The 22,803-nt window shown below is 39.3% G+C and overlaps 2 protein-coding genes across 2 annotated transcripts in view; one reads left to right on the top strand and one right to left on the bottom strand.

Annotated features, from left to right (window-relative positions):
* The window catches only part of LOC111875772 (glucosidase 2 subunit beta), a 9,971-nt gene extending 5,488 nt beyond the window's left edge, over positions 1 to 4,483 (top strand). Inside the window, exons 6-10 of the mRNA XM_023872286.2 lie at positions 634 to 705; positions 1,326 to 1,449; positions 1,786 to 1,976; positions 3,632 to 3,775; positions 4,124 to 4,483. Of these exons, the coding sequence (XP_023728054.1) occupies positions 634 to 705; positions 1,326 to 1,449; positions 1,786 to 1,976; positions 3,632 to 3,775; positions 4,124 to 4,264 (672 nt within the window). The 3' untranslated portion in view covers positions 4,265 to 4,483. The remainder of the gene's footprint in view (positions 1 to 633; positions 706 to 1,325; positions 1,450 to 1,785; positions 1,977 to 3,631; positions 3,776 to 4,123) is intronic.
* LOC111875773 (GTPase HRas) lies at positions 4,476 to 22,722 on the bottom strand. Its single transcript, XM_023872287.2, has 7 exons — positions 22,482 to 22,722; positions 17,508 to 17,556; positions 16,704 to 16,732; positions 16,535 to 16,619; positions 15,679 to 15,821; positions 14,189 to 14,349; positions 4,476 to 11,559 (listed from the first exon to the last, which is right to left on the bottom strand). Exons 1-7 carry the CDS (start codon positions 22,516 to 22,518, stop codon positions 11,488 to 11,490), a joined length of 576 nt encoding a protein of 191 aa, XP_023728055.1. The 5' UTR covers positions 22,519 to 22,722; the 3' UTR covers positions 4,476 to 11,487.
* Positions 22,723 to 22,803: the final 81 nt, after the last annotated feature.

Below are 22,803 nucleotides of genomic sequence, written 5' to 3'. Positions count from 1 at the left end.
TCTCTTCTGTGTTCTCCTTAGTCTCCCTCTACTTCTGTTCTCTTGTGAACTCTGGCCCAGTATGTCCATTTCTACAAATTCTTTCCTCTTCCTGAGCATGTGTCCAACACATTTCTATTTTCTTTCAACTTCCACTATAATTTTTTCTTCTTCTCTTTTTGTGCAGACCTCTTGATCATTTCTGTCTTCAACACTGATCTTAGTGAAATATCTTCTTCGTTTCAACAGGACACTGAACCCATGCATATGCCTAGCTGCTAGGCTGTGGAGGGCATTTTCTGATATCAGAATTTAATTTTGTTGAACATATTTGGAACCAGCAGTTGTGATAATCAAGGATCATGCTGAAGCAATTAAAGAGAAATAATACTTCACTAATTATATACTTAAGAGCAACAGACATAACAAAGACATTTTGAGAATTTGAGGTTCTCACAGCAATGAATATTAAGATTACTTTCTTCTGGAATGTGATGGCATGTAGTGTGTGAGATTGTACCTATCTACAATACCACACAGTGTCACATCCCAGAAGAGCACAATCCTAAGTTCTGAGAAGACTGCATTCCTTCATGGGATCTTGTGATGCTAACTGAATATGAGTTTAGGTTAGTAACATTTTCTTATTTCCAGGAATCTGCAGCAGAATTCTCTGCTACAGGAGACAGAGCAGAGGATGATCAAGATGGTGACCTAAATGAGGAGGTATATATAGAAACTACTGAGGAAAACTTCACTGTTTTCATTTAGTTACATGGTGGGCATAGTAGTGTGGATGCTTCAGGAATGACTTTGACCCTGAAGATGGAGGTAGCATGTTCCTCTGAAACATCAGTATCCAGCCACAAGCCTGCAGATTATCACAGCCCAAAAGACCACAATTTGAACNCAAAACCATCAATTATTATGGGCGTTATAACATACGTGTGCAGCTGGACGAAACATACACGTCGAACCCCCCCAGACGATTTAAATCCCTGACGAAACATACACGACGAACCACGGCAACGGGTTAAGTCCTCCTGCAAGTTCTGGTTTTGTCAGTCAAGATACATATTTGGACCCTTTTTAGGGAAACAGTAAAATAATACTGCCCTGAAAAAGTGTTCCATATTTCAAAATTACAGAACTGTCTTTAAGTAACATCCTATGACAAGATTTTGGATGCCAAAATTTTGTATGCATTTCTTGTTTCATCCATGGATGTTGTCTACTTAAGACACTGCAGTTACCTTGAGGTAACTGCCCCAATAATATTAGTACTAAGCATTAAGCATGTGATTGGCTGTACTAGACATATTGCAGGGGTTTTCTGTTCCCTGTAGGAAGAAGAGGAGGAGGAGGAGGAGGATGAGGAGGGGGGAGAGGAGGAAGTTGGACCAGAGGAAGAGGAACGCGAAAAAACTGAGAAGCCTAAATATGATGAGCAGACCCAGCTGTTAACTGATGGTTGGTACATTGCTTTGTACAGAATAGCCAGACAGAATGCCCTCAATTTTGAAGCATCAAAATGCAGTTACATTTGAAAGTAAATAATTAGAAAATATCCACTGTATTTAGATACCACTGTTCTTGGGCACTCTCACTGTGGAACTAATGCCATCTCTTGCAGTTACAAGACCTGACATCTGTAACAGTCAAGCCCCCATTTAAAGTTTCTTTGGGAGTCAATAAATGTGAACACTAAACTGAGGAAAACTGTAAATAATGAAAATTGACACAAATTATGGGCTTGGGATCACTGAAATTGAATCTTAAATGGGGGTTGCACTATATTTCTTTCAGAGGCTTCCAAAGCACGCTCTGACTTTGAAGAAGCAGACCGTGCTCTAAGAGATGTACAGCGAGAAATACATCAGATTGAGGAGTCACTAGAGAAAGATTATGGAGTTGATGAAGAATTTGCTCCTCTGGATGGAGAGTGCTTTGAATACACAGATTTTGAATACACATACAAATTATGTCCATTTGATCAGGTAAGAATTTTTTATGTATGCTGCAGTAACAGCAGTAGTTGTGCAACAGTACAGAGAAACAGGATGGTACTTGTTGACATCTTAGTACCAAGAGAATTGCAGAGGGGGTCCCCACTATATAGGTGAAGAGCTGGGACGGCTTAGAACAGTGACTAGGCTATGGGCTGGACAGCCAAGAAACTAGGGCTTGATTCCTGGCAGGATAAGAATACAGGAATATGCAGTGAGAAATCTGAAAAAGAGCAATTCCTATATGTAAAGATAAAAAATTAACCCAAAAAAGTAACATACATTACAAGCTCTCATGGAGTTTGCAGCTGCTAGAAAGGTGGAGAGATGAGTTCACTGTTGGCTTTCTCCCCCACAAGCAGTGTTGAGAGCTGTGGGCATGGCCTGCAGGTGTGCCTGCTTAGCATTCTTCATTCACTTGTTATGCAAAATATGTAATGGTCAGAGCAGCACATCTCAACCACACTTTGCTTGTTTCAAGTCACAGTCATGCTCCTCCAATAAAGTCATGCAACGATTATGTATCAGTGACACTGGTACTCACCGCTTTCATGCGAGAGCACTCAGGATCCTACTTTACCTTGACTGCCACATGGCAGCCCAACTCCTGCAACTTTTTTATTGGTAGGGGGCTCACTGTGTGAGGCCAGTAACTTCTCCACACTATCTGCATCTCCTCCTATGATCTGTGCTTCAGTGGTGACATGGATGACTTCTCCAATGATAATAGCCAAGATGGTGTTGTATGCATGGGCATAGCCACCAGATGTCAGTCATGCAAGCCCTGAAGACTTAATTTCATCTTATGTACTGTCATCATTATGCCAACATTTTTCCATCGGTCCTGCATGCTGTCTATGATAAGGAATGCCCCGAAAAGACAAATACAGAATCTATGCCGAGTTGCACCCTAGTAGAAGGAGAGAAACCTCATCCAGCATCATACAGTATGTATCTGGCCAGTTGGTCTCCTTGATGATTTGTCCTTGCTGTCACACCATAACCCATAAGCTGCATGAGACACATGATGGTTCAAGGAAAGTTACCTTACGGACTGGGAATTCAATGCTGAGAAGGTGGTCAGACACATCATTTATCAGTGGAGTCTTGGGTTCAACACTAATTTCCACACACCATTTGTTAACTGTGGGAAAATGAAAACTAAATCGGCCCATGGGTAGATATTGTGTCACTTAGCCCTTGTGTTTGCTACACCACACAGTGGGTAAACAGCCGTGTGTAGCATGAGGCACTTCTGGATGGTAAACTGAAAGGAACTTCAATTAAAGTCTCTGGAAGCAGTGTCCTTCAGCAGGACAGTTATTCGATCCTCAGTGGCTTTGATCCTTGAGGCATTTTTCAGGACTCTAATGTTCAGTGGAAATATACATAAAAGCATTTGCTTCCAGAATTCCACATTAAAGACTAAATTTGCTGGAAATAACCCCCCTTTCACAGAACTCACTGTACTTATAGGTAAAGCCACGAAATGTTGAGTCCCTCCAGTACCTGCTTTAGAAAGGACATGGAAAATACTTCATTTTGACTACAGGCGAATTATGTCGGTATGCACTGTGACCATGAGAAAGTCAGTTCACATGCAATGTATGCTTTCACAGATCCATACCTGTATCAAATGTTAACAGGTGACACAAAGACCAAAATCAGGTGGAGCTGATACTCGACTAGGATCTTGGAATAACTGGGTTGGTCCTGAGGAAAATAAGTACCTGGAGATGTTGTACGACAAGGGGCAGTCATGTTGGAATGGACCACAGCGATCCACCAGGGTAAGCTGTGCCACACGGCATGAAAATGCAGCTTTCTTGTTCCCTACCACAGACCTAATGGAGAACACACAAAAATATTATGAAGCTTACTTATTACTCTTGCTAATCAATATGCATAGTACCCATGGCTGTTAAAGCAATGCACAAATATTGCGGTAGTCTTAGGATGGAATTTAAAATTTCTTTTACTTATGCAAGTATATTTTAATTTCTTAACTAGCGTTATTCTTTAAAGTTTCAGCCACTAGACACTGTGATACTGACAAGGGAAGTAGCCATATCCTGGACAAAGAATGGGTACTCTTGCATGTTAAAAATACAATAATTTTAATTCCTTGTTTGTTGCAGGTAAAGATGAGATGTGGCATAGAAAATGTACTGACATCTGTGAGTGAACCAAATAGGTGTGAATATGTGTTTGAATTTGTGACTCCATCGATCTGCCAGTCTGTGGAAGGCACAGAAACTCAGGGGCATGATGAGCTGTAGGACATAATGAAAGCTGTGAAAAATTGAGAGGAAAATCAAATCCGATGCAAGGAGAAAGAGCATAAAAATAAAACACAGTGAATGGAAGGCAGCCTAAGGCGCAACTGTGATTGGGGGGTAGGGGGGATATCACCAAGTTATGATTTATGTAAATGAATATGTTCCCTTTTAAGGGACTGTACATTCCAGTTGCTGAAAGAATAAAGTAAAGTAAAAGTACTGTAGTTTATTTGAGGTACTTAAAGAGAAAAGATATGTACCATAAATATCAATACATCAAACACGTACTCATTCCTCTTCCAGCAGTTGCACAACATGGTAACGGCATGCACAGGATAGATACATCGAGAGGCTGCTTCCAAATGGTGCAAACCACTGAATCCTAAAAAGTTACAGGAACATGGGCCTTCCAAACAATGTGGGATGCCCTCCTTATGATGCAAGCATGTCAGTTTAACAATATTTCCATTTTGAACTGGGCTGTATGTACAGAGGTAGGGGTTTAAACTGCCAACTCCCTAAAATGAAGAGTTCTTCTGAAGTATAATGGGCCAACAACATGTTTCATATGTGGAGCTTCATAATAAAATGTAATTTTTGTTTTTAAATGCCCCTGAAATAGAGTCATACATATAACAGAGCCAACAGTGAAGTACATGCACTCTGTAAAAACAGTGTCTTTAACAGCTACAAGCTGCTCCATGTTATGGAAGAGAATCCATGTATGATTCGAGGTTTTCATGACAGTGAAGATTCATACTGTATTCTTGAACCCTGAAGATGGAGGAAATATGTTCCTCTGAAACAGTGGTACATATCTAAGAGAATACAATGCCTCACAACCAGAAAACAACATGAGATCACAAGCATTTTGGTCATGAATATTCCTCCTTTGACCTGCCAATCAATTATGGAGTACAGTATATGGATATCTTTCTTTCAGTAGCCACTTCACATATTAAACTGAAATTCCCACTGCTGCAATTGGAGACAGAACAGTAAACTCTCAGTCATTCAGTATATCGGAAATTGGGTGTGCCGTTTACACGAGAAAAACTGTTAATGGCATCTGTGAGGAAGGATGGCTGCAGCTGGCATAACTACCACATGGCATGTGGGCATACATGAATCACAGCTTTGTTTCCAAAATAGTTTTATGAGAACAGCAGATTTTATTTGAAATTCTGGGTGCTTGACTGGATAACCGAGAGTTTACCATAGTTATATTAATGGTTACATAATTATCTGTGACTAAGGATAAATCGGAAAGAGGCCTAACCTCATTGTGCTGCAAATTCTTTGAAAAATTAATAAATTGCTCGGCTGGCCCAAAAAAAAAAACCCTGTGTATTATCTTTAAAACCATTACTGTACATATCTTGAGGCTGCTAACACACTCCACCTATTCTCACCAAAATTCTTTTAAGATATATTTCATTATTATCTTCCTATCTATGCCTAGGTTTCCCAAACAGTCTATTCCTTTAAGTTTATGGACCAAAATTCTGTTTACACACATCATTTCTCCCACACATGTTGCAAGTATCACCCATCTTCACTTACCATAACGATATTACATGAAGAGTACAAATTATGAAGTTCCTCCTGTTAATTCTGTACTCTCTAAGAAGAGTGTGACCATGTTAAAGTTCAAAGCTGCTGAAAAGGCTCTTCTGCTACAGAACTGTTGTACAGCCTGAATTGAATCCCAGACCCCAGCTTAATACAATGTGCATTATTATTCTTTGAGAATTTGTTGCTGATGCAGTCATCAAAGAACTGTTTATTTACACCCATAAACATTAGTGTCAATAGAACTCCTGGTAAGTATGCCACTTTGAAGAGGCAGACAGTATGATATTTTCATGTAAATAAAGTCGAATATTAGCATGTTACATCATGTGCCTAAGGCAAAATTATCCCCATGCTTATTAAGCAACAAGCCACGATGACATGGGGAAATGGAGGTATAGCTCCACCATTCTTAACCTTGGCAGTGGATGGAGGTGAGTGTTCTGCTTCATGCTTCTGCTATTTTACCCCTGAGGAAACAGCTCCTGGTACCCATCATACAAGGCTTGGTGGGCTCTGGTCTGGAAATTGTGGAGAAGAGAAAATCTCTTGTCCATATCAGGAATCGAGCCCTGGTTTATTGGTCATCCAGCCTGTAGCCTAGTCACTATACCAACTAAGCTATCCCAGATCCCTCACATACATAGAGCTAACTCAGTGACAGATATTTACTAAGTAACTGATAGCAAAACATGAATTTAGTTCTGTAGGCATTTTATAAATTGTCTGCTTCATGAGTATGTCATGGGTTACATGTCTGTGTGAACAAGGCTCATGGTGTTGGTACAGTTCCTCGATAAAACATAATTCAGATGACCAAAGGTAGCATTACAGTGGAACCCCGTTAAATGTTCACTTCAATGATTCCAAATCAAAATAACTTCAATGTTATATTTCCTCCAAGTAAGACGTTTCTCAATTCAGTGTTCAAATCCACTGGTCCCACCAAAGAAATCTTAGGTGGGGGGGGGTCTCACTGTGCGCACAATGGTAGTTTGAAAACAGCCTTCAGCCATGAACATTCAACACTGAAACACCCCTGTCCTTAGACAATGAAGAGATCTCCCCCTTCTCAACTCTAACAGCATTTAATAAAAGTTAGGAAATTTAAGCATAGGTAACCATTCTGGGGCATTCACTCCATTCTGTTTAATTATCTCAAATACCATAAGACTGGGTATAAACTGTACATTTCATTGCTTTACAAGTTCCATTCAAAATATTCCCATTTCAGTGAACATTTAGGGAGTTACAATTGAGAAGCATCCAAAAAGGCATGTAGGTCATCACATAGGGTGCATCATTTTTGTCCAATTCTAACCTAAATGGGAACATATTTTGGTATACATACCCAGTACCAAATTCCATGAAAATATGCGCATTGGTTTTTGAGCTATTACAAGTGGAAGGACAGACAAGCATGGTGAAGTTAATTGGCTTATTTTTGCAACCTTTCATTATGAATGCCCCAAAAATGATACCTACTGACATCCACATACTCTCCACCAGCACTCACAATGAGATCAACTGTTAAAAACTGCTCACCAAACAACTGATATATCAATTACAGTATACATAAAAACACTGCAGAAACTGCCTTGACTGTACTGTCACTTGGCTTCTAAATAAATGTGGTCTGGCCCAGATATTTACACAATTCTTTGAACCTGATGGCATTTCAGTGAACCAGGGCTAAACCGTGGCTGCAGAATGAAGTCACATGGATCAACTTCCACATATCCCCAAGCCACTGTGCTTCCCCCTTCAGCACACTCCTTTGTATGCCTCTCCAGTCACCTAGCCACATGAATGTTGATATGATCTTTCCTGGCTACAAGTACTTTGAGCTGGTTGACATAGGTCACAGTGGGGCAAGAGAGGGGTAATTCTAAGTTACATCATCCCCACCATCAATGGGACTTCCTTCCACAGCCTCAATATATGTGCTCAAGAGAAACTTCACATTTCTTCAGTACTGGTGGCACCATAAGGCTAGCCACACAGCAGCGTTAGGCAGGAACATAAAGTGCAGACATCACGTGCAAGGTCACTTGGTAAGACTGAGAGAGAGACAACACTGGACATACAGTTCCACATAATATATCACCATGAACCTGCTGATGACAGCTAAAAGACAAATATGTTACAAAGTCAGTTCTAAAGTATGTTTCTCTTAGGACAAACATGCTATTAAAATATTCTAGTCACCGTGATTCTGTTGACATGAAAATAGACTTTACAGCAAATGATGATGCATTAGAGTATTGTCTTTGTCCAGACTTAAGTGCGCCCCAATTTTTAAAGGTTAAACAGAAGAAAAAATTATACATCGGTTACATAAATTTACTGGATAGTTTATAAATAGAGCAAACACCTATCATTATATTATATATTTTTTACATCCTAATGTTATGAAATTTACTGCAAAATTCACATACAGAAGGTAAGATTAATCATTCAACTTAATGCAGATGTTTGTTAATGGAACTGTCACTGTTACTGAACTTACAACCTTTCTCACTGATCATGTACAGCAAAGCCCTTTTTGATAAGATAACAGTCACAGGCATATAGACCAAGTTCTAGCTCTTGATGGAATCTGAACATTCATTACCGTTGTTTACAAGCGCATGCTGCTGGTACCTTTCCTAAATCAAATGAATCCAGTCCACACCCTTTATCATTATTTCTTTCAGATCTGTTTCAATATCCACTCATCTACACCTACATCTTCCCTTCAGGTTTCCTGACAGAAACTTTGTATGTGCCCCTGCCCATTTCATCACCCTTATATTATATGGTGAAAAGCATAAATTATGTAATCAATGAAGAGTACTAGTATCTTCTGGGATGTGACACAACATACACCAGTAGAAGTCCACCGACATTTCTCCAAAAGGTTGGTGGTCTTCCCCTGGATAATCCTGTTACAAACCAGAAGAAAGTACCTTTCATTCACCCCTGAAAAACTCAAAATCATATATATAAAATTGCTTTTACCTTTATGTGAGAGAGAAAACTGCATTAAATTCCATCAGACCACACAAATGAGCTATGATGTAACACAGACTAACAGGCATATTAGCTGCAGCATGAGGTAGAGAATCACAGTACATATGATTTTCAGCCTTTACAGAAGAGGCCCTCCAGTCTGTTCCAATTCAGAATTAATTCTGAGACTATGAATATTAGATATTTTGTAGGACATCTTGGATGGGGGATCAGCTGACTGTACAGCCTCTACCTATATAAAATTAACATAAAGTTAGGAACCAAACCAGAATGACTCTTTATGATACTCCTTGAGAATAAATACAAAATATACAGCTCTGATGAGTACACACATGTAAACAGAATAGAAAACTGGATACCTAAACAAGACAGCGTGGAGAAGTCTGGGAAGAATATTCAGACAGTATTCAGTTGGAAAAGAATGAGGAAAAAATCAAAGTGAAAACAGTATGGGGGTGGTGCAACCTGTCTGCAACCCCTGTACACCAAGAGGTACAATAGCACTAAGGTAAAGGCAAAGATTAAGTTAAATACCACACACAGCCTTACCAAGTAACCCTAGAAACTACATACCGATACAGGCTCAACCAAATGAGGTTTTAACATTTCTCTGCCAACATTATGGAGGTTACATATGGAAATGGCAGGATAAGTATAGGTGATGTAAAAGGAATCAATGGCAGCCTATTTTAACCTTTCAAAGCACAGTGGTTAACTATATCTAACACCTGCTTCAACATTAAAAGCACTGTGCATTTTGCCCAAAGGGTGTGTTAATGTATTTTGTATAGTTCTCATAAAAAAACAGTGATTACTTCCATAATAAGCATTAACTGGTTAGTCTTTGTAATAATGGAGATGCTGTCTGTTTACTGTGAGGTAGGGACTGAATTTTTATATACCATTTAGATGAACATCAGCCTTCAAAGAGTTACAGTGCTTTTCCAGCACTTGCACTGAATGGCCGACAGGAATCTTTACCAGGACACATTCGGTATGACATGCTGAACGGCAGAACTTCACATTTGGTGCAAGCACTCATCAGGAGACAGGCCAATATTATGGAGATACAGGCCCCATGAGAACCCGTTCACCCTATCTCGATATCAAGATAACTGCCCCTACAGCAAACGAGTGGGTTAAGTTGATGGCCAAGTCATGTCCATCAGAAAGTTTCATTACCATTAACATAAAAGCCAATTCATCACTTTAACCCACCCTCAGTGAGTTCAGTACAGTTCACATCAACACAATCTGTAGCTCAAAGGTCAATTGTACCACTATCTTCTGGTCTATATGTCTCAGTCTACCAAGTGCCTTTTTTCTATTACTGCTCACAATGACACATTTCATGCTATGTAGTAGGCATGTGAACACAATAAGTACCTGCTCATGAACTAAACATAACCTGTTGCAAACTTCAGGTATATATATTTCACCTATATAACATCTGAAGTTTACAGTTAGTAAGGTAAAATAAAGTTGTTCCTGTGCTTAATTAACTAAACACTAATCCACAAAAACGTATGGGGAAGTGGGTGTATAGATCCCTGTAATTTTGACCTCAGCACTAGTTGAAGATAAGTCTTCTCATGCAATAAACTGTGTCAAGATGGATTGGATTTCTAATATTTCAGAAACTGTTAGTGTGTCCACCATTAGAGACTGAAGTGGTTATTCTGGATGACACTGCTACCTCCATCTTCAGAGTAGAACCTCAAAGACAGACACAGCAGGTTCCTCCAAAACAACCATACAAATCCCTGATGACAGAGATAATGAAATTTTCCAGAATGCTGGAAATCTAATCCATCTTGATGTGGTTGACTGACCAAGGAAAATTCACTATATTTCCTTTCCTACACACACTGTATGTCTGAGCATGTTAATAGTTTTATTAAAGCTCTTGAAGTCATCTACTTCAGAACAGAACTCTGCCCTGTTCAGACCAATGTTTCAGAGTCCACCACAGGATGATACACTGAAGGCAGACATGCCATCATATTCAAATATCCTCATCAGGCAATGATTTATACTACTCCTATGTAGACTATAATTTCCATTTCTGCATAAATATCAGGGCTATGACTGTAAACACCGAAGAAAAACACTTGGCTTGTCTAAATTGCTACAGCATAATAAAATCTGACAAAATATTGTAGAATTACATATTTAACAACAATGTTTAAAAATTTAAATTCCTTTTGAATGACAAGTATTGATGACTTTCTTCCTAAATGTCATTCGGAATTGAATTGTAACAACACATAGCTTTGGAATTATCAACAACAAATAATCCTTCAAAAGACTTTCACATTAGCAGCTGTTGTTCTGGGAACTTGTCCACTTCTTGGAAGCAATCGAATGAAAAAAGAAGGTTCATATGGGCCTGCATGAACACACACATTACTTGTACTGGAACTGCCACTGGAATGTATTCTAACAACTTCCGTCCATGTTAGAAAAATAGCAATACATTCTGCACCTACTAAAAAATCTGTGATGCCAGCACACAAAATCCTTTGGTGTAATTTTCATCAATGCACCTGTTGCCTGGCAGTGACGAGCGCAGCGAAACCACTGGTGTCAGTTCCACACAAATATTTTACCTCAAACTGGTGCCCACAAGCTGCTCATGATTATAAAAGACAGCATGGCTTCCGTCTGTAGCCTATTCCAGGCTTCTTTCCGCCTCTCCCACGATGCTCTTTCTGTGAACAAAAAGGAAATCATACCAAAAGCCATACTTTGCCTTTCATGTGTGAAGTCTTAGTTACAGTTCCCTGAATACCATAATATGCAGTAATAAATGTATGACACACTGTAAGTGGTCATAGTACACGAATCATTTAGTGTCAACCCTTCTGACCTAGTCTATACTACCTACATGAACCAAGTTCTGCTATAGTGTATTCAGTCACCATAATACTTATGCAGGAACCTGCACTGAGTATAAAATGTATGTTTTATTTTTCACTACAATCTTCATTTGGAACACTTTTTGCTCCAGCAACACTTTATGAGTTCCATGAACATTATGTTCAATAAGCATAAATGTGTATACTCGTAGGTTTCCACGTAAATTGTCCGTTGCATCTGTCCAGTTTTAACCAGAACTGGAATGTCCTGACAAATTTTAGTATCAAGTTTCATGAGAATCTGTTCAGCAATTCTAGAGTTGTCACACACAGACAGACATGGTGAACTCAAGTGCATTTTCATAACTTTTGTGACAAATACAACAAGAAGGTAAAGTTAACTCTGCCCCTGTGCCTAAGCATCACACCATGATGTCATATGGGTAAGATCTGGGATGTCTAGATGTTGGTACAAGATGGGTGTAAGCAGTCAACTTCACACTCTGTCTCCAGAGAGGAGGCTCATCTGGATATCATGGCAGAGATCTGAACCTCTGATCCTGGCAGGAATCAAATTAATCACATGGCACATTGCCAGGCAACTTAGTGACTGAGCTATACCAGCTCATTGGTAGTTGATATACCTGGAATGAACACATGCGTGACTAGCTTGATATGTACAGAATCGAGCAAAAGATAAGAAACAAATAATCTGTGGGGAATGCCATCTTCTTGGATGTGGCGCCATGTAAACCCTGTGTGAACTGATGTTCCCTGAAATGTCAGTTCACACAGGATTTACATGGCACCACATCCCAGAAGATGGCATTCTTCATAGTCACCACCGTGAAAACCTCAAATCTTACAAGTAATCTTCCTTAAGTGGCTGGAATGTGAAGAGTCACCAGCATCACTAAAGCCTAACCTGTGCCAGCAGAATCCGAACATATATCACACAAAATTCCTAAAAATCTAGGAACCACCTCCACAAACTAGGCACCAGAATGAGAAACAAAATACTTCAAGTGAGAAACTTGCTCTTTTCAGTAACAGTATGACAACTCAAAGATACAAAACCCAATGCACTGTTGTTAGGACAGAGGAAGAGGACTGAGCAAGGAATATGGAAAAAAATGAAAGGATTAATGGGAAAGTTTCTAGTGCCACAGCAACCTGGTGCCATGAATTTCCGCAGGCCTGCATATTAATGTTACCCTTCAATCTCAAACTTCAGCTGATCACTACAACAATAGCAGGTATCAGGAAATGTATTCCACCTGGTGGTACACATCACAAATGCTCTCTGATTGTCGTGCTCAGTTCCTGGAACATGCAGCCTGTGAAGCATGGCTTGGCGCTACCTCCTCTATAAACGACCAAAACTGTCACATCCATTTTCAAGTAAATCGCCATCTTGTAACTGTACATTCATGGTAATTATCAATACCACCCCCTTTTAAGTTATTAGGATCATATTTGCATACCATTGCTAACTCTGCAGTGATATGTATATACATAACAGTAAAGTACATCAATATACTGTCCTCTCAATACGCTTCTCCTTGCCTCTTCTCCCCTTTCCTTATGTTCTGTCCTTCCAATTTTTGCTTATAATTTCCCAATGACATAACATCCTCTTTGAGGCCAATGGCTCAAACTGGCTCACTTGGAGACACACCTCCTGTCCACCACACCCCTGGAGATGGAGACAGCAGGCTGCTCTACAACAGTTGTACCCAACCATCAAACTACAATGAACAAATTGGTCTAGCAGTTTACACTGTAGACTTGTGTCCAGGAGGTGACAGGTTCAAAGTTTGACTGTGACACCAGCAATCCTGAGGTACTCTTATGTTTGTCCCTCCAGGTAAATGCTGGAATAGTACCCAATCAGACTGCACTTGCTTCCCTACAAAACCCTTTCCAATTTATCAGTCACCCTGCCATTTGACCTATATAGTCTACATACTGACAGTGTTGCAAAATAAAATATATACACATTCCAGAAGACCTCATCTCTGTATTCACTGCTGTGAGAACCTCAAATCTCACATATACAATCTAAACTGATATCCACTGTGTGCCTCATTTGAGGTAAGGAAGCACAAACTACCTGAAGATGCATGCGAATGAAGACTGCATGTTTCTAATCAACAAGGTAGGGCATGCCACAGCTCAGGTGGTTAGTCGCTGGCTTCCCACTGTGGCGGCATGGGTTTGATCTCAGGTCGGGTCATGTGGGATTTTTAGTGGACAAAGTGGCAGTGGGACTGGTTTTCTCCAAGTACTTCAGTCTCCATGCCAATTCTCATTCCACTGACTGCTCCACGCTCATCATCATCATCTAGTACAATAGGCCAATTACTGGAGAACGTATAAAGTGGACCCCAAAAAATTAAAACAAAAAATCAACATGCTACTTCCATATCTACACACTGTTCATACATAGACAAAGACAATACTGCATCACAATCACACCTACATCTTTCCTAATCTCCCGAACCAATGTATAGAAGGCATCATCCACGCCAAGTCGTGTTTTCGCTGAGGTTTCTACAAAAGGAATCATGTATTGCTTGGCAACTTCCTGTGCCTGAGTCAATTCCACGGTTCGTGTTGGCAAGTCACACTTATTTCCCACCACTGGAACGCAAAATACAATTCCACATTACAACCAAACTAACTTTGAGCCACACATAAGAAATGTATGGCACAGAAAGAACAGAGAAAAACTACGGCACAAATAAATGAGTCATAGAAATTAAAAGCAAAAGAACATATAACAGCAACTGTGAAATATGACTCTCAACAGACATACAGCAGAATACCCACTTAATGAACAGTAAACCATCACTAAATCTGATTACAGTTTAATATGGATTCAATTTGAAAAATGTTGTTGACAGTTGAGTACATACTTTAAAAGACTCATAGCATCTACAAAGGCAGATGAATCACTTTTCTGTTCAGACAAGACTTGACAGTTTCTTCAAACCTGCGTCATTACATTCTTTTAGGGCTACCTTTTGCCTCACTAATCTAGAATATTGCTTAATCCAGTGGACCTCTCCTGCCAATTATTCCGGATTAGCAAGGGTTTAATTAATGTACTTCAATTCAGATTGTCCTTGATTCAACACTCAATTTCAATATTTGCAAGCAAATAAACTTAGTAATTTTCCAGTTTAATGTTCACATTTTAAGTGGGAGTTTCACTGCCAACTGCAAACATTTGAAAACAGAGTGTTCAAGAAGACACAGAATGGACTTAATACCTGGGCAACTGCATATGAGGAACTTGCTGATAATGGAGCTAATACATACTGCATTAATGTAGGATGTGAAATCAAAAAGGTTAACATGCACATGACAAAAAGTTCACTGGGGATTAGCTTACATACTGGATAATATGAATATAAGCTGGAACAAATAAACTGGCTGAGGATCACACCTGATGGTGAACTCCAATGTTAGCAGTGTCAAACATCTGGCTTGTATTAGGTGAAGGCGAAAGTAAAGACATAAATCTGCCTCTGGATGGGGGAGTGGAGGTATGGATCATGTACTCTTAATCTCAGCACTACTAGATAGAGGTGTGTGGTCAGCTTCAACCTGTGGCTGCTCTACCTCCAGGGAATGAGTCCCTGGTACACATTGGATTTGAGGCTTGGTGGGCTCCACAGCTAGTCTGGAAACCGTAGAGTACAGAAAAATCCCTTGCCTTTCCAGGAATCAAAAAATGACTTCTTTGTCATCCTGTAGCCTAGTCAGTACAGTGACTTGAGATATTCTGGCTGCAGAGTTATATTAGGAAAGAATTAATTAACTGAGTAATGAATTCTGTGGGTGTCAGTAAAGTGTGGCTACTCCAGTGTTATGGCAACTTATGGCAAAGTACCACAAGCATGAATGCAATCTGCCACGGCTACATTGTATGAATCTCTTATAGTGTCACATATGAAATGTACTTACAAACCATGGGAACTTCTTCAGCATCTTTAACCCTCTTAATCTGTTCGCGATACATGCTGATATCTTCAAATGATTTGGCATTGTTTACAGCAAAGACCAGCAGGAAACCTTCTCCTGTCCTCATGTACTGGTCCCTCATGGCACTGGGAATTGAACACACATACACTGCATAAATTTGTTCAGGCTCAGTACTCTGGATTATCACACCACCCAGTCCTGCAGGCAGACACCAAAAACATACCATCTCCATGTGAGATTTGATGTTCTGCAGTTCTTCCAAAACAATGGGAACAAAAAACTGTGAGACCATATGGTGCCACATTCCACAAGACTTCAGTCTCATGCATACACTGATCTCAAAAGTTATAAGCACCAACTCAAAGAAATTAGGAGCCCACCCAGCCCCCTGTCCAATGGGTACCAGGTGACTCTTTTTCTTCTGGTAAAGCAACCAGTGCATAAACCTCACCACTCAGTTCCATCTAGTGCCAATGTCAAGAATGCCTGGCTTGGTGCTTTATTAATTAAACACAGGGACAACTTCTGAGATCCTGCAGGATGGTGTAATGGTACACTCGAGAGTTGCATTCGGGAAGTGCTCAGTTCAAATCTTGGCTAGGACACTGGCTGTCCTGACTGGGGGTTTTCATGGGTTTACTCAGTACTGCCTAATGAGTGACACAGGACAATGCCTTGATCAGGTCATGACCATCTCATTCTGGACCTTTTTCTGCTCACGGTTCATTTATCATCCTACCATTTGATGCTATATTGACTAGGATACAAACAGCACCATAAAACACCCCCCACCAAAGATAACAACAGCAAACCCATGTCATTAATAAAGTGTGCCAACCTGTATTCTTCTTGTCCTGCTGTGTCCAGTATATCCAGCAAGCAGGTTTCTCCATCAATGACAACTTGCTTCCGATATGAGTCCTCTACAAAAAAGGGTTAATTTGGCATAATTTCCCCCATACACACACATTCATGAATGACAATAGCATGTTAATAACTGTGCTTACCTATTGTTGGGTCGTATTCATCAACAAAACTGAAAAACCATACAATCATCATTAGTAACTTTACACAGACAAGAAATCTTTGCCTTAAACATTTTTGTGGGTATGCCATACCCTGGATGGGTAACTTTAGCAAAGATGTATGATAATTCTGGTTTCCATCATGTGACAAAAACGTAATCTAGTAAATTTCTTATGATCCAATATTTCTGACTGATGCTAATACATCCTCAAAGATATTTTAGACATAGCTGAATTTCTGATAAAAGTTTCCTATGATTTATGAGTTAATATTCAAACAAGACTGAATCATATTAAATATAAATTAGAACATATTAAAATGTCTAGTATGAACATTTTATCAACTACCCATTTTAAAATCAATGGCTACTTGGTTCATTCCTCATATAGAAATAATTTTTTTCCAAAGCTTCTATTGTCAGTATTTTAAAGCAGACTGAACAGACAGGATGGGGAAATTAGTTGTTAAAAATCTGACCAATAACTGCTTACCAGAACAACATACAAGCCCACTCATGATCCACACACTGATTCATCTGTTTAAATCCTAAACCTTCACACGATATATTTCTGAACAAAATTAATGAACAAATCTCTTTATTGGCCATTTGAAGAATGTAGGCATTGCCTTTTATTGTATTTATTATAGTATTTTATCACATTTCCTTGTCACCTGCCACAGCCGATAAAATTTGAAATAACCTTAAAAACAACTGAAATTTTAGAACAGGCTACAAAATCCAAGTTACCATTCTTTGTCTTCAATGAAGCAATGATTATACTTACTGATTCTGTATAAGCTGAATTGTCAAGGCACTTTTTCCAACACCTCCAGCTGGAAAGAGAAAAATACAAAATTAGAACTGCAGTTGACAACTCAGTAGTGAGACTCCAAACTTGTTATGGTGTGCCATGAATAAATTTGGGTTATCGTTTGTTGGGACAAGTATAACTAGTGCCTTTGTGACTATTCCATCATTCCATCAATTCATCCACAAATAAGAATATCTAACTAATTCTAAATTGTAATCAACTGTAAACAATTGTAACTATTGTAATTTTAATCTTACTCATATATTAAATTGTTAATATTCAGAATTAACTTGACTTGTCCTATATCATATACAATGATCTACAGTGATGAAATAAATAAATCAATCAATCAATCTATATCATCAGGCCCCAGCAGCTTCCTACAGTTTAAAATCTGATGCTTGTACTGTCTGTCTGCTTGCTTGATGATAAGTCTATCATAAAACAGGGTCATCTAGAGATAATGCTGTGCACTTGCATTCAGGACATGCTCGGTTCTGACCTTGACTGGGACATCAGCTATCATGAGATCTATGGTTTTCCTCAGTCCTTCCATGTAAAAGACAGTACCTTGCTCAGACCAAGTCCTTTGCAATTCACCTACCATCCTATGACCCAATAACCCTTAACAACTGGCTGTCTACCACCAGTCCTGGACTGTACTATGTTCATCAACACCAATTTTTGGGAAACTGGATCTGAAGTCAGGGAACAAATTGCAGTTTAAATGTGGCTTAGAACAAAACACATTCTGAACTCTCACACTTGCAGGTAAGGTAAACCTACAGAAGTATGTGGAGATAGTGCAACACACTATGGAGAATTAGAAAATCCATTATCTCACTCTAACCCCGAAGTGAATAGAGAACACCCCCATACTCAGGTCATGGGTTCTACAGATTTTTACAGCCAGTACTAGGATTAGCATAGCTGTAATGCTCTAGACCTGCACACCAACAATCCTGACTGTTTCATGGATTTCCTCAGGCCCTGTAGGTAAATGCCAGTACCTCAACTTAGGCCATGAATGCTTCCTACCAAATCTGTTTCAATTCATTATTCTTCTATCCCACTAACAACTTTCCTGGGGGGAGGGGGTAAAGTGACAGGGGCATGAAGCTGACCACTCCATTTGCTGAGGTCAAGAATGGTGGAGCTACATCTCCACTCCCCCATACATCCTCATGGCACAATACAGTCACAGGGTCAACTTTAATTCTTTATCATAATCAATGTTATACAGTCTAGATACTGATATTACAAAATAATCACACTCAAATAAAAATAACAATAAGAAGATATCAGTACAAATAAGTCAATTTATTTCTTCTCATTGTGTGAGAGACATGACTGGTAAGAAACTGACAAAACAGGCACTCAGTAATTCATGACAGTGACACTAACAGTCAGTCCTCTCACCGCAGTGGCCCAGGTTCGATCCCGGATCTGGTCAAGTGGGATTTGTGGTGGACAAAGTGGCACTGGGGCAGGTTTTCTCAGAGTACTTCAGTTTCCCCTGCCAATATTCATTCCACCAACTGCTCCACAATCACCCTCACCTATCATCTGGGGCTGGTACAATAGGCCAGAAGTGGCCACAGTGCAAGGGACTTAGTCCCACCCCACTAGCAAAAAAAAAAAGAAACATTTAGCCCTGCAAAGCACAAGTGATACAAGTACCAGTGCTTTAACACTACAGAATTCTATATCAGATTTACACTCAGAGTCACTTTATGACTGGTGGTTTACTGGTAATAAGTTTGTCTTGGCACCAAGCCCCTCGAGACTCACGACCAGAGATTTCTTTTGTGCAAATGAAACCTTGCAGTCACAGCCCTTACATAACATTTTGTCGCCTTCTGTCAAGTGTATGTATCACACATATAAGGTGTGACAATTTAACATTTGGAATGACCGCAGTGTGCCACTGGGGTGTTGAGTCAGGCAAATTCATGTACCAAAGCATGTTTGAACAAGTTCCAATTTGTGTTTACATGAGCCACAGACCAAATGAGTCGTTCGTTCAGCAGAGGAAGTCGTACGTGTCTGTGGTATGCTGTTGGTGGAAGAATGAGTGAGAAGAATCTGGAGCACCAGATAAAAATCAAGTTGTGTGCGAAGATTGGCAAAAGTGCTAGTAAAATATTAGCCCTATTAACAATGGCATATGGTGAATATGCTATGAAGAAATTGAGTGTTTTTGAATGGCATAGGTGGTTCAAGGAAGGGCAAGAAGATGTGCATGATGATCCAAGAAGTAGACAGCCAAAAATGTGAAGGAGAGATACAAATGTGGAGAGAGTATGAACCTTGGTGCGCTCAGATCGAAGATTAGGTGAGACTAATAGCAGAAGAACTGAATATGAATAAGGAAACAGTGTGACAGATTATTGCAGAGAATTTTGGGATGAGAAAAATTTCCACAAATATGGTGTCTCCAATCTTGACAGATGACCAGAAACGTCAGCTTCACGTTTCATCTGACCTTTTACACAATGCAGAGATGTCTGAAGGTCATGAGGATCACTACCAGTGATGAAGTGTGGTGTTTCCAATATGACCCAGATACAAAACGCCAGAGCATGCAGGGGAAAACAGAATTTACCTTGGCTGAAAAAAGCACGCATGTCTCACTTACAGTTCAAAACCGTGCTTGTGTGCTTCTTCGATCACAAGGGGATAGTTCACTATGAATTCATGCACAAGGGCAAACGGTGAATCAAGAGTGTTATTTGGAAGTGCTGACAAGGTTATGGAAGTCTATTTGGAGGAAAAGACCCAGCTTTGGCCTGACAAGTGGATTCTCCACCATGACAATGCTCCTGCGCATGATGTGTTAAGAGTCTGCGAGTTCCTGGTTAAGAAATCCATTACAAAAATGGACCGTCCACTTTATTTACCTCACTTAGCCCCCTGAGATTTTTGGCTCTTTCCAAAATTAAAAAAAGCACTCTGAAGGGACAAAGTTCCCTCACATTCCTGGCATCCACAACAAGTGACTTTACTGCAAGGTATTCCAGAAAACGATTTTTAAGACTGTTTCTGGCAGTGACACTATCGTCTAACGAAGTGCATAGCTTCACAAGGAGAGTATTTCAAAGGTGACAGCAGCAGCTAGCGCACAGGTAAGCAAATTTTGCTCTCACAGTCACTATATACAAGTCCTCTGTCAGCATAAGCTTTGCAGAGCAGATCATGTCTATCTTACATATCTTATGCTACAATGGCAGCTCAGTCACTTGAACAGTCATAAGATTGACCACTGACAAGTTTAAGCCTCATATTTTCCATGTTTGGCTTTGCCTTGCCCTATACTGCAAACATGATCATTCTCATGATTTTGTATGATGCCTGCTTGCTGCCTGCACAACTTTGTTATATAATCGTATGCATACAGAAGGTTGAAAGCCCTGTGCAAATCATGGACCACTGCATACCTTGTAAATTTTCCAATGACTTTGTAATATAAAAGAACAGAAAGACTAATCACATATAACCTTACTATAAACAGACCTTCATTTAAACACCCCACCTTTTATATCACCTAAAAAGGTACACTCTTCTGGTCTGTAACGTCATGTAGTTCAGACAGAGATCACTCTTTCAAAGGAATATGTTCCCATTGTATGGGTCAAACAGCAATGCAAAACAAGAAACAAAGAGAAGCAGGTGGCACAAGCTACAATCCAGACTACATGGCATTACATCTTCAGAGCCACTGCTGTGGGAACCTACAATCCAGCACAACATATTAATCCTATCAAGCCTAATGTTCATATAAATATTGAATTATATTCCTACCTCACAAAATATACTGAAACTCAATTACAACAGCAAACAAACACTAGATTAGTACTGTTCAAAGAAAAAATTTCTATTCATTATGAAAAACCATTTTAATACAAATTATACACAACACACAGATGTTTAATGTATAAGTAAGTGATATGTATAATTACCACTGCTCTAAAGGGTTGAGGTCCTGGTCACCTGTCTACATTTGAGACTATATGAATGGCAGTGACTGTGGTTTGTGTCATGTGGTCCAACCCTTTCATCCCTCCTACTTACTGCAAATGTTTAAACATTACTGGACCCCACTATGATGAATTATGGGGACTGACTCACTTAGCTATTCAGCATAACTTGATCTCTTTGTAACAACTCAGCACAGCAAGTCAGAAGCCGCAACAATGTGCTGCACAACACTTAAGCAGTTATGTACTATTGCTCTAGGAAGATCCTTATACAAAGTGGCAGCCATTATTCTTTTCAGTTTTCAAATATGTATACACATTCACCTACACTGAATCACGATGCAACAATCCACATCAAACCTCATGGCTGGACTATACAATGATCATTATATTTATTTGTTGTTGTTAAGTTCATAGGACTTACTGACATTACCATTCATGTCAAGCTTGCAATTTATTTTCTTGACAGCATACTAAATCTCAATGATAGGACTGGGGATCCACAAGTTTCATGACAGAAACGCCACACAGTACATCTAAGTGTAATAGTGGGCATATCTTATAGGCATGCCTTCTTCTATCTTTAAAATCCTTCAACAGATGCAATAGTGAAAATCCACATGAACTCCTGTAACACTCTAATTGAAAAATTATAGGTACCAACAAATAAAGTAAGTGTAATCTACATTATTATAAAACACAGCTGCGGCACGTTTATCGTTTTCAAAGGTTAAGATACGAGCTCATTTAAAGTAAAACTGAAAAAAAAAAGTATCCCTTACAACTCCTATAAGTTAAATAACTGGTTGTTTGAGAGTTGATATTTCAATATACAACCCGTAAACGTGCAATTTATGAGTATTTCAGAAGAACAACTTAAATTTTAAAAAATTGAATATGCATATTTTGTAGGAAATTGCTTTCAAAACGTTGTAAATATAGACAAGTAGAAAAACTATAAATTTCTTACCTCCCACAACAACGAGTTTATATTCCGTCATTTTCATTAATGATAAAACAGCGGCTACTGTACAAAAAATAAAGCACAGCTAAAATGCTCCTGGTTCTTTTCTGGAGGGCGGGATCCTCTTCATTAGTGCAATAAGCTAAATTTACACTAATAAAGCGAATATTTTACACGCCAACACCCTCAATTTTATAGTACTGACTAGCACTGCAGCATGACCATTACACAGGCAATCTCTCTTTCCTTTGACCAATGCGCCACCTCTGCAGTGCTGCTAATCAAACAAATCAAAAATTATATATTGTATCTGTGATATAGCAACAAT

The sequence above is a fragment of the Cryptotermes secundus genome, unplaced genomic scaffold, assembly GCF_002891405.2.
Source record: "Cryptotermes secundus unplaced genomic scaffold, Csec_1.0 scaffold752, whole genome shotgun sequence".
NCBI lineage: Eukaryota > Metazoa > Arthropoda > Insecta > Blattodea > Kalotermitidae > Cryptotermes > Cryptotermes secundus.
This window is presented reverse-complemented; position numbering and strand designations above follow the sequence as displayed.

Bases quoted from the DNA above. Each gene is read 5' to 3' on its own strand.
- LOC111875773 (XM_023872287.2), bottom strand. From the start codon at position 22,518: ATGAAAATGACGGAATATAAACTCGTTGTTGTGGGAG. The intron at 16,733-17,507 runs GTAAGTATAATC...ATGGTTTTTCAG, and splicing joins ATTCAGCTTATACAGAATCA to TTTTGTTGATGAATACGACC. The intron at 14,350-15,678 runs GTAAGTACATTT...TTTGCGTTCCAG, and splicing joins TGAAGAAGTTCCCATGGTTT to TGGTGGGAAATAAGTGTGAC.